General features: G+C 33.3%; 1 protein-coding gene across 1 annotated transcript; it reads left to right on the forward strand.

Annotated features, from left to right (window-relative positions):
* Positions 1 to 4,362: 4,362 nt before the first annotated feature.
* Positions 4,363 to 18,394, forward strand: LOC111058910 (SET and MYND domain-containing protein 4). Its single transcript, XM_039432832.1, has 6 exons — positions 4,363 to 5,005; positions 8,252 to 8,510; positions 11,142 to 11,263; positions 15,047 to 15,274; positions 16,996 to 17,225; positions 18,031 to 18,394. The coding sequence occupies exons 1-6, from the start codon at positions 4,514 to 4,516 to the stop codon at positions 18,377 to 18,379; spliced, it is 1,680 nt and encodes a 559-aa protein (XP_039288766.1). The 5' UTR covers positions 4,363 to 4,513; the 3' UTR covers positions 18,380 to 18,394.
* The last annotated feature ends 626 nt before the right edge of the window (positions 18,395 to 19,020 follow it).

The raw sequence follows: 19,020 nt of genomic DNA on the forward strand, positions 1-19,020 counted from the left end.
ACAGCATTCTCCCTACTTTTGTGTCAGCATCCAATTGTGTGCAGCTTGCTTACTCCTCCCCACTACTCTGTCCATGCTACAAACTGTGCAAGGAGAAATCAGTTCCCCCTCTTCATGTTAAAAGTAATATCTTTTGGATTATAGAAAGAAAATCTTTTCATGCATGATGTCCTTTGAACAAAATTTTGTCAAACTAAAATTAAGGGAATTATCATTGAAAAAATTGTTGAAAAGAATAAAAGCTGTTTTAATGTCCTTCAAAAAACACTGGAAAGGAATAATCTAAACTTGATAAATATTGATGATAAGTTTTTGTTTTTAATTCTAGGTATCAAAAAATGCCATATTGCTTTTTTCAACACATTCAGCAGAGAAAACTTGCTACTGAGATAAAAATGAAATATTATAATACTAGTGACCTCCGGGGTTGGAGAACTTGCCCAAGTATTGCAATCTTTGAAACCTGCAACTATCAATAAATACAGAGTTGGTTAAAATGATGGAAACAGCTAATAATATTTCTCTTACAAGGATAATTTGACAGTAGGTTTCATTGGAGATCCTATTTGAAATGAGAAATCACTTTGTCACCCATATGAAACCAAATTCATTTTTTTAAAGAAATGAGGGGTTGTAACTCAAATATTTTGAATGTAAACACCAATTGTGTGATACATAATTTTGAATGCATTTCAAAACGAGAAAGTCGACATCAATAAAAATGTTCTATGATACTTTTATTCAAAATGACGGCTGATTGAACTTAATCAATTATTTTTTCAAAAACTAAAACTTCAATCAGCCACCATTTTGGATAAAAGTATCATAGAACATTTTTATTGATGTCATCGTTCTTGTTTCAGAAAGGCCTTGGAAATGATGTACCACAAAATGGGAGTTAACATTGAAAATAAATATTATTTGAGTTACAACCCCTCATTTCCTTAAAAAACTAAAAGTTCAATCAGCCGCCATTTTGGATACAAGTAACATAGAACATTTTTATTGATTCCATCTCTCTTGTTTTCAAACCGGCTTTAAAGTGGTGTACCACACATTGGGTGTTTACATTTAAAATATTCGAGTTACAACCCCTAAGTTACCCCCTTATGAGGGGTTGAAATTCAGTTGTTCGTCAAAAGGTAGAGTATTTGACTAATACCTCATACTGAATGTTACAGTATTATATCTACAACAGTCTCCAATTTATTGAAGGGTTCCCATACATGTGACTCACTTTGTATAGTAGTAATTACATAATGACAATCTTCGAAAGTCATTGTCTTCGCAGACTTGAGGTCAATTTATCTAATGTATTATAAATTTATTATTTTGTATTGATACTGCTGCAACAGTACTTGCCTTAATGACATGAGTACACAAAATGTTCATCGTGTCTTTAGTGGCAGCCCAACAGGACGCATTTCTATGAAGTGACTCTCATCTTCAGCTGACAGTGAATACCTTTCAAGTTGAAAGTGTTAGTTGAAGATAGGGCTCAGTGGCTTGTAACGTGTCTTGAGTTGATAGATTATTATAGTCAAAGTTACTCAGTATGTCTTATGAATTTTCTAAGAATTTTATGACAATACAACGAAGACCAATGTTGAGGTGGAGGGAGAACCTGAATTGAAGCCACTTGCACATAGGGACAAAAGTCTGAACTATAACCGCCACTATTATCCCTGTTCGCTGGAGGCTTAATGAAGGTTTATTAACACTTTCTCCTAACAGAAGTGGTCAGCCTCCAGATGAGCTTGAGCTGATAAACAGTCATAACAACTTCACTTGTCCAACAATAGAGAGAGTTGAATCAATAAAATATTTATGTGTATCTGTGGATTAGCATTTTTAATGGGACATACACATTCAGAATCTATGCTTCAAATTGAAATATTTAATAACCATTTTTTACAGGATTAACCAATTAAAGGACTTTAATATTTTGAGAACGATTTACTACGCTTATGCTCATTCACTTTTCCATTATAATATAGAAGTATGGGGAGCAGAGCAGCGTATCACACTCATTAAAAAAAAAAATTATAATACAAAAGCATATTATTAGAGCTGCGCTTGGTAGACCTAGACTCTATCCCACTAATATTTGAAGAGATAGATCTACCAACGTTACGTCAAACTTATGTGACAAATTTAATTCTTTTTATCAATAAAAATAAACATCAATTTGCCCGCCACACAATCCCTTAAAATATACGGGCAACTATAGTAAATGCTTTCAATATTAATTTTACTTCATTAACATCTAGTAAACACCAATTTGAATATCAGAGTAATAAACTAATAAATAGAATTCCGGAAGACTTTATTAAGGATAAAATAACAAAAACCAAATTGAGATTAATAAAATCGTGGGCAAAACAAAACTATTATTTTAAAATTGAGAATTGAGTTGGCTGAATCACCAATTTTGGCAATATTAATTATTCATAATTGTGTAAAAATTATTAAAACTTGACAATTATTATTATTTATCTGTTCACTTATATTATGTTTATCAAGTACTTGGATTATTGATAAAATTCTACATCCATCAACAGAATTGTTTCATTTGTACGGTACTGCTGTTATTAGATTCAAAAATGTATTTCTTCTGTATTTAGAACTCGTGGCTGGAGCTTAAGGCTTCTTTTTCCAGTCACGCCAAAAACTAGGTATTGTATTTTAATGATTATTTTTATTTGTAAGAATATTTCTTGTATTTGACAATAAATTCATTATGGGTGATACCATAGAAAAAAGATAGCACAAGAAGATATCCCATGGTATAGGGCGTTTATGTTCTAATTTTCAATGTTAACTCAAGCTGATAGGTAGTTCTAGTGGTATTTCTTCGTGAAGCTATGTGACACTGGTAGTCTCTCATACTGTGCCGTTCTATCACTCACCTGGCCAAAACAGTAATAATACACAGTAGTCGACAGAAATCGGTTTGAGTTAACAAAATATCAACTGAAATTTGGAACATAAACTACCTACCTATATCTTATGCTATCTTATAAACTACCTATCTTCTTATGCTATCTTCTCTCTATGGTGATACTATGGACAGGAGTTTGCGAATCGAGAACTCCGACGTCCGACCCCATAAAGGGTGTGTGCACACAGTGCGTTCACAGTAATAGCGGATTTGAAAGGATATAATAGTTAAAAATAAAAAACATTTTAACGACTAGTTAAATTGACCATTGGCCATTTTCAAGTTAAAATGTAAAAATAAACAAGTTGATAATACGAGATAATATATTTATGTTCATATGATTTATTTATTTCTTATTCATTATTTTTGGTTGAAGGTATTTTTAATTTTAAATTTTTTTAATAAAAGGGTACTACAAGTTTTTATATTGTTTTTATTAATTTGAATAAAGTAGCCGATATACGGTAAGTGAAGTGATTTTAAATAACAATATTTATTCTCCGAAACCCTAAATATAGCGTAATAAACGCTCCCCCATAAAGGTCAAGTATTCTGAAGACGCCCGTACAGAGTTAGGGGGAAAGACTTGAACCGGATGCATACTTGTGTAAACTATACGAGCGAGAAAGTGGAGGCCTAAGTTAATACATGCTTACGTTACATTCCTGCCGAATGACCAACAGAAAGGGTTAGCGTCGTGCTTTGGTCTTGCCATCCACACAGTCTGTGTTGGTCTTTCCTTTTGACACAGTCTGTCTGGTCTTCCCAGCCAACGATAACGGATTTAAATATCATGTAAGTTGTGGTATCACACTGCAATGTGACCATAAGAATAAGACAAGGGCCCTATCATAGTAGGGAGCCTCTCGCCTTTGCTTGTCTCATTGGCTGGCCTGTGCATGTGGTCATCTTGTCTCGACAAAAATCGGAGCAAAGGCGAGCGGTGGTATTTTAGAAAAAAAGGGGTTGTTATACTGTACTGTCCCCTTCCTTCCTCCAACAATGGTAAATGTAGATAGTAGCCATCAACATCAACACTCTTGCGCTTGACGTCATTTGTACGCAAAATTTTGGCACCTGCATGAGGAGAAATGTGTCAGATTTCAGTTTAATCAATAATATCTAGCTCTATACAGCTAGAATAAACTGTAGGTCTACGTACCACCGCATACCGTTACCGAATATTCTAATCAGAACCAGTTCTAACTAACTGAGCACTGAGGAGATCAGCATCAATGTTTCTCTGATATGAGTATTCAGTAATTATTGTCATGATCATACTCAACTCAAAATTGGAAAAAATAGTTTTAAACTGTAAATTAAAATAAAACTACAAATGTGGAATAATATTTAAACTTTGGCGCTTTAGGTTTGAAAGCTTCAAAAAAGATTTAGATCCAAGTGGCAGTGAAAGTGTATGCATTTTGAGGTTAAGTCACGGAGTACAAGTTGTTTGTGTAGTAGATTCTTAGCCCTTCTCCTTTTTTGGAAGTGTAGATATCTAGGCTAGTGAGTGAAAAGTGTAATTTTAAATGGTTTTAAGTTTTTAATTGTATTTACTTTGTTTTGAATATGGATAGCATAAATTCAATTCACGACACCATCGTCAAAAATCTTAGAAACGAAAATAGGATTGTAACGGTATCAAAGTTGTTTACCCAGTTAGAAACAGACTTGGAAAGATATGAGCTTGGCTCACTACTGTTAGATGAATTTGATATTTCTCCAGCAGTTGATGGTCCATGTCATAAAAACGCTGGCCAATCGGAAAAATTGAGAAACGAAGGTAATTCCGCTTTTCTAAAAGGACAAGATCTGAATGCCATACAGTGCTATACTTCAAGTGCTGGATTTGCTCCAAACGAAAGTAGAGAACTTGCTCTAGCGTATGCTAATCGTTCAGCGGTGACTTTTGCTTTGAAACAGTATGATGAATGTTTAAAGGACATTGACCGAGCTTTGTCTGGATATTATCCGGATAACTTGAGGTATAAATTGTACGAACGAAAAGGAAAATGTTTCAAATTTACTGGTGACAATGAATCAGCCAGGGAAAACTATATCGTGAGTATACCTGTTATAAGAACATTCTCTATTATTTAGTAATGTGCAGTTTTATTGTTACAACTTTCAGATTTTAATTTGATATAACATACAATTCTTTAAAAAAAATTAACACTCATAAGGCTACAAATTATGAAACCAACTTGATAGATATTATAACTTGGGTGTATGTCATGTAAACTTTTAATTTGTACAGTATTAGATGTGTCAAGATTATGATAAATTAAACGTTATACAGTTTCGACCGTTTTGCGGTGTCCTGTCATAAAATTGAAATTAGAATAATTTATATTACTGACTTGTCGCAGAAATTATATCAACTTTTTGTCTCATTAGGCTACTGGTTTTACAAATTGTGTAACATAAAATATACATTTAAATTATTTGGATTAGAAAGGACCAGAAGGAACTCTTTACTCTGTAACAGTTGAATTTCGTGAAGGAAATAGATTAAAAATGAATTATATCATTTTCTTCTCACTCTATTAATACCACAAGGATCAAGCAATTCATATTTTCTTACCAATCCATTATTACTGATTTATTAGGTAATAATATTCTACATCTGAAATATATTATTGATGTATTTAATAATAACAGTTACAATAGATCCTATCATTGTTTGGCTTGGCTAGGTGTCCTAGAATCCAATCAGTCATTGTTGAAGACTAGACTAGTTTAGACTAACCGTTTAGCAAACAATAGACGTTTGGAACCGATCCAATCTGTATAACTCATTAATCATTGTCAATCAGTTGATCATATTATACTCAAGCCAATTAGTAAATAATATACACTCTATTCTTCAAACTCTTTAGGACAATAATTGTTGTTTGAAATAGTTCAATTATGCTTCAGGATTAGTTATGTATTTACCAACTTATTATGGTAATGTTATAATGGCAGTGGAGAAAGATAGGAGAACAGAATTTTCGATTCTATTCCTTACCACTGCCTTCTATAGAGGATAGGCTAGCTGATAATTTATAATTATGTAACCGACCCAGAATGGGGGTAGAATTAAGAGATCTCTAAATTCTAAAGGGCGAGTCATGGGACTTTATTAAACAACAAACTTTAGCATTCTATTAAACTTGTAAAATTTTATTAAATGAATTAAACTAATTTAAATTTGGACAATAACAAAAATAATCTATATCGGTTCATTGCACATTCTAAAAATTCAAGATGACTGCATGTAAGATTTTGCTAACTGCTTATCTGGATTCTAACTGTTCACGAAGGTAGCGTGGACTTTACTCATTTCTCAATTACAAATTTATGATACTAGGGACTCGGTCATTCAAGGGCTTTTAGCATGAGCTAGAAAATATAATGGCACTAACAATCGATCAATTTATAAATTCATTACTATTTAGAAATTTTTACTACACTGTTTACTCCCGGATAACTTACTAATTTAAACAAACATTGATATATTCACTTCAAATAATTAATAAACTATTTCAACTTAACTCACAGCAAAAAATAATACATATTAAAAAAACTTAAACAGCAAACAAATTCAACACACACGTTAATTTTGAATGAATGAATGAAATTTTGAGCCCTCGAGGCCCGAGGCTACCTCTGGATTTTGAATGTGAATTCGGCCGCGGCTTGATTGGAACTAAACTATTCCACGCAAATTATGTTCCCCTTCCACCAACGAGACAACGGTCCACGTGGAGACGAGCATAATTCCGTGGGAAAGGAAAATAATGCAAGTTTGAAATATTCCCAAATACTCGTGTATTTTCCATCGCTAACGGAAATACAGTTCCGTGAGAATACCTCAACCCTGCATAAAATTGGAGTCTTCCCCGACGCAAGTTAGCAAAATCTTAATGTGAGAACAATATTTTTTAACAGAAAAATAAATTTCTCACGATAAAAATTTACATTCAGCTACAAGATCACTAAAGTCTGATTGTTGAAGTCCTAATCCTACACTTTTCGAATGAACCCATACTAAGTTTATCTCTATGAAAACACAAACCCATAATTAATTAATTTATTTCAATTTCATCACCATCACAATTATATTTCATTCGTCAAGAATTTTTTTTAACGATTATAATATTATAATACATTATTATACCGTATATTAATTGTTTCTCAAAATTGAGATTAAATATTTCTTTAATTAATTATATTTCTACATTGTTGAAAAACGATTTGGTAACAGAGCGGAGCTAGAAAAGAATATCGCCATCTGCTTTGTCGAATGATAGACAGGGATAGCAACACCAATGTCAATCAAATACTGCCATTATAACATAGACCCCAGTTCTCATTTTTGTCATTCTGATAATTTTTTGTCTGAAGCTCTTCTTTCCAATAAATTCCTGCTCTGTTGCTCATTATTACCTACGGGAGTGTAGGCCTACACTCAATTACAGAATTACGTGTGAATACTCCCGTAAGGATCAATATTGTAATGTATTATTTTTCTGCCCAACAGCAGAAATTCACTGCCTAATATAGTTGAAGCTCTCTATAATTGAAGCTGCCAATTGTATATTACTTGAAAATCTGACATCTAGGTCCTTTGATAAATTCCTTCTCCCATGATTACAATACACGTGGCATCCAACAACAACTGTATAGGTACCCGATTCGATTTTTGCATATTTACAAAAAGAGTCCACATTATTCAGGCATGAAACTTAATAATAAACTACCTTCAGCTATAAAAAATATAGAGCTAGAAAGATTTAAACAAACATTGAAGACCCACTTGTTGATGAGATCTTATTAAAAAATTTATAAAATCGTATTGGAAAATTTTTGAAGATCCCTTGACTCATCTTTGCTGACCTACATAAGTCTAACTAGAATTTTTCATAGTATTTTCTTACTGGTATTTCATTACTCATCTTATGTTGTCTTGATTGTATTCAATTTATTTTATTATCAAATTATAATATACGGTAGGCCTATTCTTAGTCTATTTATATTTTTAAATAATTTGTGTATTATTTCAATTATTAGGATAGCTTGTATCAATTGCAAAATATGATAAGACATTTGCCTTGGCAGTCACTCTGCATCTATGGCGTTTTTATGTCAACAAATATATTTATTTATTCATTTACAATAACAACTCTTCTCATTTTCTAAAATATAGATATTCCATTATGAGTTATCAATCTACATCTTATTAAGAATATAAGTGACTTGAAGGTTTTTATAGTGCAAATCTAAAAAGTTTGAATATTGAATGTTTTCATACCTCAATTGCAGAAATCGCAAGAATGGTTGGCCAAGTCGAATCTCAAAAAAGATAAGCAGGCCAGCTACAATTCGTCCTTGGAATTGTCCCTCAGTGACCTTGACAAAGATTGTGAAAATATGGTGGTGGTTCGCTTGGGACAGCTCAGTGAAAAACTGGAACTCTCATTTCCACCAAACGATGAAATTCTTTGCGCTTGTGATGCGCTGAAAATCGAATACTCGGAAGAGTTCGGAAGGCACGTGGTTGCTACCAAAGATATTCTGCCAGGTAATATACTTTCATCATTAAAATTTTGTGAATCCTATAATATTTGTTCATTCATTACTTTTTTTTTGTGAAAGATATCATTCTACCAGGTAATATTTCCACATCAAGAATATCAAAATTTTGTATAGCATTTAGATAAATTTCATCTTGTACTATTATCAAGTATTTGTAATATTTTAATTATTGAAATAACATTTTCAGGTTTGTAATTAAAAAGGCTTTCATGAAATGAACATAAAATCTTATTTGGCTGTTTATTAAATTGTCTTACTTTTAATTTTTTTAAATTGTCTTACTTCTCCCTTTAAATGTTCTTAGGCAGTTATATTTTGCTTTTGTTGATCCAAAAATGAGTTATGGTATTAATTTTTGGGGCTACACCTATATTTGTCACTTGAAGCCATTGATATCGGTGCAGAAATCGATAGTCCGTACTATAAAAAGAAAGGGTGGATATGAACATTCTTTTCCTCAATTTCAGTGTCTTGGATGTTTGCCTCTAGATGTATGTATGTGTTCAAGGTCCTGTATATGTTCTATGTAATGTCTGGAAACGGTGGTCATGCGTTGCTCAGGGATGTCCCCAGCTATCAAACTAGGAGAGTGACAGCTGATTTACTGAGACTTCACAAATCGTATACCACTTGTATCCAGAAATCGTTTGTATTTCTTGGCCCCAAGTTTTTTAATAGCATCCCAATTGTTTTCAAAAAAGAATTCGTAGATGGCTCAGAGGTCATTATGCCATGGTCATAAATGCCTGACCATTTAGAATCCTTATTCAATGTTATTTCGTAGTTTAAATGTAATTTTGGTTCCTTGCAATAAGCATTAGTATGATGAGCTGTTTGGAATCAGTATGATGAAATTGGAAAGTGTGCAAAGTGAGTGAATGTGAGAGTGAATGGTTGCTAGTCTTTTCTTCCTTCTTTTTCTTTCACCATTTATTCATGAATTTAAAATTAATTAAAGTGATATTCATTCCTACTTGCAAACGTGGAGTGTTGTATATAACCAGCAAGTAGTATTTTTTATTCCAATTCACAAATATCTTTCTAATAAATCATACCAGTATTTATTTTTTATCTTACTGAGCTGTGTGTTTTTGTTTTCTTATTGATTCTGATTGTAAATATTGTGAGTTTGAATAAATAAAATTTGAATTTGAATTATGTTTGTGATGTTGGAGACTTGATCTTCAACTTTTTGTTTTCTTATTGATTCTGATTGTAAATATTGTGAGTTTGAATAAATAAAATTTGAATTTGAATTATGTTTGTGATGTTGGAGACTTGATCTTCAACCTTATCTTGATATCTTGAGACTTGATCTTGATATCCACCGGAAAGTCAACTTAATTGAATTTTGCATTATACATTTTTCATCTTCAGAAGTATTTTTCTTTTTCAGAAGTATGTTCAATATTAAATCACTGAAAGTAAGACGTGATGTTAAATTACTTGTTTTTCTGTACAATCTGTTGAATAATAAAATTGATTCTTCCTACCTGCTTTCTAAAATTAACATATATACAAATACCATTGCTCGACGTTCTGGATTTTAATTTCATATTTCTCGCTCCAGAACGGTAAGCCATTATAACTTTCCTTTAAGTAGAGCTCAAAGAATTTTCAATACTTATTCAGAGCACTTGTACATCTTCTGGTACTTCCCTTCCAAATTCCGAAGGATTTCATATGATTTAGTCTTGTAGTATGTGGTCCATCATTTCGTGATTTGCGCTTGCATTTCTTTTATCCAATTATCCTCATAAAGGCTAGTGGTAGTACATTACACAGACACTTTTTTCCTCTTGTCTATACTAGTAATGATTATAGTTTACTGAGGTATGTGTGCATTTTTTCTTATTGGATTCAGTTAATGTATTTTTATTATTCTATATACGACTGTATATTTCTTCTATGTTTCGTCTTATTTCATTCTCATAATTTTATAATTAGCTATTTTTATAATTTATTATTTTCTATCTTCTTTTTATTGAAAATTGTATTATGTTGGAAATTATTGTATAGTGTGGAGGAGGCAAAATGGGTTTTTTACCTCTTGTCTCCATGAATAAATAAATAAATAAATCTTATTCCAATTCAGTTAGAAATACATGTATTATAATTTCAATGTAATCAAATCAAATCAAATATTTATTTGTCCCAAAAACAGAATTACAATGACAAAAATGGTTATAAATGAAAAAAGTAAAATACAATATAAAATAGAAAAAGAAAAATACCATTAATAGGATTATACATAACTATATTAAAAGCGGGAAGTCCCTGCAAGGTTTGAGGAACCTGAGCGCAGAGGCCGAATGTTCAATGCTTAACAGTACAAGAAAATAATAATGGGATATTATTAAGAAATAGGGAAAAGAAAAAGTGAGTGAGGAAGGGAAGACAAATAGCAGAGTGAAGGCATACGGGAAAGAATAGTTGAAAATTACATAAAAAACATGAGAAGTCTTTATACTAAGCTATGAGGAAATTACATTGCCAAAATTACATTGTTCGAGATTATCCATGTATGAATTTCAATTAGCAGTTTTCTATTAAATTTACTAGTGATAAAATGGTTAGGAATAATCAGTTTTACATCATTTTTTCCAACTCAATCCAGGTCAAATACTGGCAATAGAGCGTCCATTTGCTTCGATTCTACTGCCCACTTCTTACACAGAGTATTGCTTCCACTGTTTGAAACGCTGTCATTCACTGCTGCCTTGTACAGGCTGCGTTAAGGTAAGGTCACATCTTTATTTGAAATAATGATTTTCCTTGATTTTCTTACCTTCGTAGAGAAGAGTTATCTGAGTATTATTATACAGTCCCTACCAATACTCTATGGCATTGTTCCTGGGTGAAAAACATATCTAAATATCATATTTAAATTGTCCGGAAATCTTCAGTTACTCACACAGCGGCCATTTTGCTTTTTTCACTTATTATTTTTTTTCTAGATAATCTAGATAATGGTTTAACATACGATATTGAAACTTTGCACGATCATTTATAACAACTAGACAAGTCTACAAAAAATTATGATAATTTTTCAAATTCATAAAACAAAATGGCGGCCATTTAAAATTTTGTTTCATTAATAACTCAGAAACCGTTGGTTTTACAAAAACGTTACAGGAATAACTTTTAGTAGATCAAATTTCCTATCGATTGGTACCAAATTTTCTAAGATTGGACAAATATTAACTGAGATATGGCAGGTTTAGTGGTTGGTAACCCACCTTTAGAGGGTTATGTAAAGTTATTTTATGGTTTGAAATGACCTAAACTTGCTCACAATTAACATGTAATGCAAATGGAGATTGTTGCATCATTGAGGTGACTCTATCAGCATGCCTTGGTTTGCACTGCAACAAACTTTCAGTGGTCACCAACCAGTAAGGCTGCCATATCTCAGTTAATATTTGTCCAATCTTAAAAAAATTGGTACCAATCGATAGGCAACTTAATTTACTGAAAAAAGTTATTCTTGTAAGTTTTTGTAAAACCAACGGTTTCAGAGTTATTTAAGAAACAAAATTTTAAATGGCCGCCATTTTGTTTTATGAATTTGAAAAATTATCATAATTTTTTGTAGCTTTGTCCAGTTGTTATAAATGATCGTGCAAAGTTTCAAAATCGTATGTTTAACCATTATTTAGAAAAAAAATGAAAAAAGCAAAATGACCGCTGTGTGAATAACTGAAGACTTCCGTACAATTAAATATGATATTTAGATATGTTTTTTATCCAGGAACAATGCCCTAGAGTATTGGTTGGCAGTTCTTAAACACCCTGTAGAGAAAAGATAGCATAAGAAGATATTCCTTGGTCTTATGCTATCATATCCTCTTATGCTATCTTTTCTCAATGGTATTATCTCTATTAAGTATTTGAAAAAGTAAAAGATGAAACTTTTGGTTATGATACTAGTAACTAAGACGATGTGGTTGAATGACACAATTTAAAACCAAAAAACTCGAAGATCTGTGTATTCTAATAGCCTAATTTGTGTGGTTGCTTTATTTGATTCATACTACTTGTAACTTGAGAGATTCAACCTCATCTAATAATTTTCATTTCCATTTAGAGAGTATAACTTCAAGAGTATAACGAGAATAACAATAGTATTTTTGAAATGAATGGTTAGCATTACTAAATAAATCTACATAATATTCAAATGTTGTAATGTACAATTAATTATTCATTGAATGGTAGTGCATTGAGATTACATTGAAAACTCTATCAACAATTTTATAGCAACAAGAAGTAATTAGTAGCAACCTATTCTTTTTCTCGTCCAAGATTCCTTGAATCATTCAATTCTTTGAAAAAGATGAATCACATAGCATTTTTCATGTATATAAATATATTCCATAATACACTAAATATTATTTGTAATCGTATATTATAGGCATTCAATTATAATCCTTGTAACATCTTCTTGCAGCCATTATTATCACTGCACTGGTAAATGTTTTAAATTGAAAATTAAAATGAGATAAATTGAAATTACCAAGGGCAATCATGAGAATAAATTGAAAATGACAGAATCTCAAGTAGGTAATATTGTTTTATTTTAATAAAGCCTTATTCATTACTTTATTTTCACGATATAGAACAATTTAAATAGCTTGCTTCCGTCTTCTATGCCTGAGCCAATTGAAATTTAGTCTCTGCGTTTCATTTCAGCTCTTTTCTGCTTTCTTCTTCCTGTATTTTTGGCCTTCTCTTTTTTATTTTTTCACATTCCCAATCATTTTCTGCAATTGTTTCTTTCTCATTTTAGTTCCAATCAAAGTTTTATAGAATTACATATTTTGTATCTTTTGCCAATAACAATGTAAGAATTTAGAAAGGTAATAAATTGTCAAAAAGTTTGCTCTTTAATAACACATAAAACTTCTCTTTTAATTTAATATTTTAGATAGTTTATCCATTATTTTATGTTATATTTACTTCTGTATAAATTCATTGCCGCGTACTGCTTTCATGCCCATGCGGGTCTTAAAAATTTATTTCAATGTAAAATTTTGTTTCAGTTCATTCATTTATTAACAAATCGAAGTGTTGTCATCATCAAATTGATCATCAAAATCATCAATGTTGTCATCATCAATATCATCAGATTGATAATTTCAATTGATTTTAATTGATAATGTACAATGTATGGCTGTGAGTTGAATACAAATTTGAGTTTGAAACTGTCGGCATTCCTCATTTATCTATGAAGAGGAATCACCAACGCTTCCCCCCATTCGATCAATGTTTACTGTTTGAAGTAAATCTCACTATAAATAACTTTCACATTTTAAAAATGTTGTAATTATATTATGGATTGTTTTCAATTTTTATTTTAAACACGAACGTGTAAAATACCAATCTGGGAATCTTATTCAATGAGCTTACAACTGGAGTGCTTAGGCAGGACCAGAGCCTACAGACAAAATTACCACCGTAGTTGATAGACGGAATTATTATTATTATTATTAGGCCTATTATTATTATTATTATTATTATTATGCGTCAAATTCCCTTGTATGGAAATCGCCAAGTATTTACTTTGGATGCCGTACTAGATCCTTATTTCTACGATTATTCCAAAAAAATTCATTCTAGCCGATATAGCCTCTCTTCTTTCTTGGGAAAAGACTACATTTCTCCTCTTAATTTCCACGGGTCGTATTTCCCACTTTGCAACACTCCTTCTAAATTGGTCTCTGTCAAATATTATGTCATCATCAATTCCTGCATCAGATAAGTCCTTCTGTACATTTTTAATCCAATTTCCGCCCGTCTTTTTGCTCTTCACAAAAAGTAGGATTCTCTTCGTCATTCGATCCCCCGGCAGTCTCATCAAATGTCCAAAGAATTTTAATCTCCTCCTTTTGATATCGGCAGATACTTTTGAGTATTTTTCTACAACGCAGTTCTTCTGCAGCCTATAGGCTTCTTCCGTTTTCCTTGGGCCAATTATTCTCCTGATTATTTTCCTCTCCATGATTAGGCCTATTCATATTGGAACATTCACGTCTACCAAGATCAAATCAAGCCATTATTAACTAGACGAACGGAGATTTCGACAAACGGAGTCCCTCCCAAATATCTGATTGATGATTTTTCTTAGTGGAAATTCGTATAAGTCCACCAACTACGGCGGCCTTTTTTCAGGACCAGGCTCGGTATATAGGAGGTACTGGCTTAAGACCTGCCCATATTGGAGTTGGTAGCTTCTCATGTTCGAACCACCTGCTAGATCATGCTTCCTCACAGGTGGTCGTTTGCAGTAGGCTACATATTGTAGTTCTATTTTATGTGGCTTCCAAACCACCTGTTTTCGCAGGTGTTTTTTGCGGTACATATTGCAATACTATTTTATGTGGGTTCCGAACCACCTGCTTTCGCAGGTGTTTTTTGCGGTACATATTTCAATACTATTTTATGTGGGTTCCGAACCACCTGTTATTTCGCTGGTGTTCTTCGATACATATTGTAATTGTATTATTTGTGGGTTCCGAACCACAGGTGTTCTTCTGCAGTGCATCGTGCCGTGAGGTGTCATGGCGCCAGTCGCACTGCATAGACTGCTCTCTGCTGGAACGCCTCTACAACTTCGGCTGCAGCAATCTGGAGATCCTCAGTGTTCGAACTCTGATCTTGGCGGCAAGGGTTGACAAGTTCTGTGACGTCATCAAGATGATCGATGGCCTCAACAAGGATGTCGATCCTCGTCAGCTCGGATTTAACGAACAGGTGAGTCGCTACTATCAATTGTAGCGCATGGCTTATTAGTATATCAATCTTTTCGTGAGACAGATAGTCTTATCAGTTTACCCCTTTTAGAGAAATATACAAACATCAAAATATATTGGCTCATTATACATGCCATGGATAGTGACGAGCACCATATCGACAATAGTCATACAATAATAGAAAAAAACAAGATATTGATACACAAAACACAATAATTGTACATAATAGAACAACTCTCATCATAAAACAAATAACTTATATCTAAGACCTAGACAACATTTATAACTAATGCAACATATTCAATGGTCGAAGATACTTCGCCACTCATAAAAACATTTCTCTAATAGCCAACATTTTAGATTTGTCTTGAAAGAGTTTAGGGTTTGGGCAGCTTTTATATTCTGGGGTAAACAGTTGAACACTTTTTGCCTATGAAAAAAGGCAAAAAATATATTATTATTATTTAGAGGCAGGTATCCAAATTCGTAATATACGCTTTGGCTTCCTCAGTCAATACTATAAAATCTTTAAAATATCTGGGATATGCTCTACCCTGGCAGTGCCCAACTATGTGTCCAATTGTCTGTTGGTCTGCTTCACAGCCACCATTCGGCCGATCTGCAAATCCCAATTTATAAAGTGTTGCAGCACTTCGCCCATGGCATGTCCTCATCCTATTCATATTGGAACATTCACGTCTACCAAGATCGAATCCAGCCACTCTCTCACTCACCTGATAATCCATGCACACACTGAGTGGGGCATTGTCTTCTTCCTATCTCTCTAATAACATTTTTTGACGCAACCTATCCGGTAAAACTAATCTTGTTGAAGAAAAATATTCCTATTCATATTTATTTACTTGTCATTAACAGTACTACATACTATATAACAATGGTCATACAATGCATTCAGAAACAATAACAATTACAAAATAGAAAGTAAACCACTGCACTATATGAAATGACCAAATACAGAATGAATTTAAAGTTAGAGATAGAGAATACACATAGTATTAATTAATTAGTCACTAAGTAAAGAAAGATTGTTAGAAGAATCTATGGAGGTATTAATTAAGGAGGTGAATGGAGGCAGAGGACAAACCGAGAAATGAATTATATTCTCCAGGGTAGAGAATCCCAGGTAATCCCAGAGGCTACGATGGATTTACAATGGGCACCTAGAAAGAATGGCTGAACAGAGAATGCCCAAAAAAATGTATAAGGGTAGATTGGAGGGAAGAAGACAGAGAAGACACGCTGAGCTGTAATGCCGGAAGAAGAAGAAGTGACTAAGTTGAAAAAATATACCAAAATAAGTTACTAGCCTCTAAAATAAAAACTGTCATGATAACAGAGATTCTACCCATCAATATCAAAGAGACTCTGATAATTATGAAGACAAGCCATTCTTTCAAACCTTATTTAAATTACTGGATTGACTGGCATGTCTTCAAATTCAATGGCAGGGCGTTGAATACTTTCTTACCCATATAATTTGGGTTCAATTCATAAAAGTTCGTACGGAGCTGTTCCACTCTAATTAGATCTCTGGACCGAGTGCCATAAATATGAATGTCCGAATTTCACTCTATATACGAAGACAGAAAGATTGTATGAAACTGTGCTATGATGAAGTGATGGCTATTGACAAATATAGATTGATTTTGCTTCTCTTTGTTGGGTTTATTTGTGAGATGGATGAATGATTGATTGTTTTAGGGCAAATACGACTCGTCGGACTACCGTGCGTCGCATTGCTTGGCCCGCAACACGGAGCTGCGTTCTCCGGCCGACCTGTTCAGGCGGGTGATCTTCGCTGTGTGTGCCATCCACTTCATCGACCGCCATACCGACTTCTTCGAGATCAACTCGTCGCCGGCCAAATATGACAAGTGCAACGGCAATGATTTGCTTATGATGCGATGCCAGGCTGGAGGACTGCTGCTCAGGTAATTGATAAAAAAGTTGACGGTTTTGTAATACTTTTATCATGCATCAAGTATGACAAGTGATATCAAGATTACTTTATTTTCGCAACATTCATTATAATTGAGCAATACTTAAGCAATCTTAACCTTCAAGCAATACTTATCAAAATATCGTCAAGCAACAACAACAAAAATTTAGGTGTTAATGGACTGGACACTTACTTCTTTAGTCCAGTTGAGTTTACTGTTCTGCAAACATGTCATTTGGCAAGTGGACTTAATCATTGAAGTTATGGATAATTTATTTCCATGCATGCACTGCTGGTCCGCTATTTGAAGAATGTGTTGTAGATATGTAAGTGATTTTCTTTATACTGTGATATATTATAAAGTACATTTTTGCCAACCCCGCATAACCATTTGCTTATCTAGTAATCAATAACTAAACAGGAACCAATCAAAACGATTTTTTTTTTTTGCTGCTAGACAAAAAATCGAACTTGGCGTGAGTTCATTCTTGAAATTTCTCATAGATACTACCAAGGAAAGTGGAATAGAATGGATTCTAGGTACATTGGATACTACATATCTATCCAATAGATAAGTCCACCAGCTTGACATATCTAACGAATCTATAGTTTGGCTAATTATAATCAGTTTGAATTTCAACCAACAGCTGTTTGGATTGGGCTTAAACCTAGTCGTATTTTAATAATCACTCTCCTGTATAGCCGAACCCATAATAGATGAATTAACTAATATAGTTAATCTATGTTTATAAATTATCAAAAATGTAATGTCTCTGAACATTGTTATAATCTTTTAGATACATGCAGATCATTCCGTGCAACGGGCACGAGGTGTCTGAAATGTGTGTGACCCTGGGAGGCGAGCGGAACAACAACCCCTCCACCAACCTGACCACTGCCCCAACCCCCAATTACACCCCCACCCCTGAGGATGAGGAGGACGGCTCGAAGCGGTCAACCAGCTACTTCGACTACGCGTGCAACGAGATTGGTTCGGCGCTGTACCCCTTCCTCAGCCTCATCAACCACTCCTGCGACCCGAATGTGGTGCGTCACAGCTACAACGGAGACGCGGTCGTCTTGTCGGCAATACAGGGTGTCCGCAAAGGCGAGCAGGTCAGTCAAAATCACCCAACTTCTGAGTAGTGCGTAACGGTTTCGGCTCAAAACTTTTCCAGTTTTTTTTATTTTAGAATTATTTGATTGTAGTCAATCTAAGACCCCAACTATACGAGCGTAATATATTTTCAAAAGGATAGCACAAGCACAATACACTTTGCGATTTGAGTCGCACAAGTGTGAATATAGCCTTAGGCTGGCCACTAACGTCAGATCATGCATAATAAATTATCATGATACCAGAGACAAACTTTGTATCAAATTCAATTCAAATTCAAAAACTTTATTGTTTCTTCCAAAACTAATACATTCAAAAATTTCACTTGAACAGCAAAAATACAAGAAACCAATCACCTGCAAGGAAAATCCTGTGCGCAGGTGAGAGTTTCCAACATTACATTAACAAAAAATAATAAGAAATTCAATATCATAATATTAAATGAAAGAGATGAAGAAGTGAGAAGAAGGAGAAAGGGAAAGATAAAGAAAAAGAAAGAGATGTAAGAGTGCCAGCAAAACATACCTTGATAGAGATCCTTAATACCTTAATATGATTTAATCAAAAATTTTATCCTCTATTCTAGTGGTTATTATCCATTCAATAGATCTTCTTTTGAACAATTTATCGGATCTACCATTGATATGTTCAATGAGGTAATCTGGAATGT

Source organism: Nilaparvata lugens, chromosome 7, assembly GCF_014356525.2.
Source record: "Nilaparvata lugens isolate BPH chromosome 7, ASM1435652v1, whole genome shotgun sequence".
Lineage (NCBI taxonomy): Eukaryota > Metazoa > Arthropoda > Insecta > Hemiptera > Delphacidae > Nilaparvata > Nilaparvata lugens.

Excerpts from the sequence above, each read along its gene's own strand:
- LOC111058910 (XM_039432832.1), top strand. The coding sequence starts at position 4,514 with ATGGATAGCATAAATTCAATTCACGACACCATCGTCAAAAATCTTAGA. Across the intron at positions 15,275-16,995 it reads AGCTCGGATTTAACGAACAG|GGCAAATACGACTCGTCGGA; the intron begins GTGAGTCGCTAC and ends TGATTGTTTTAG. Across the intron at positions 17,226-18,030 it reads GCTGGAGGACTGCTGCTCAG|ATACATGCAGATCATTCCGT; the intron begins GTAATTGATAAA and ends ATAATCTTTTAG.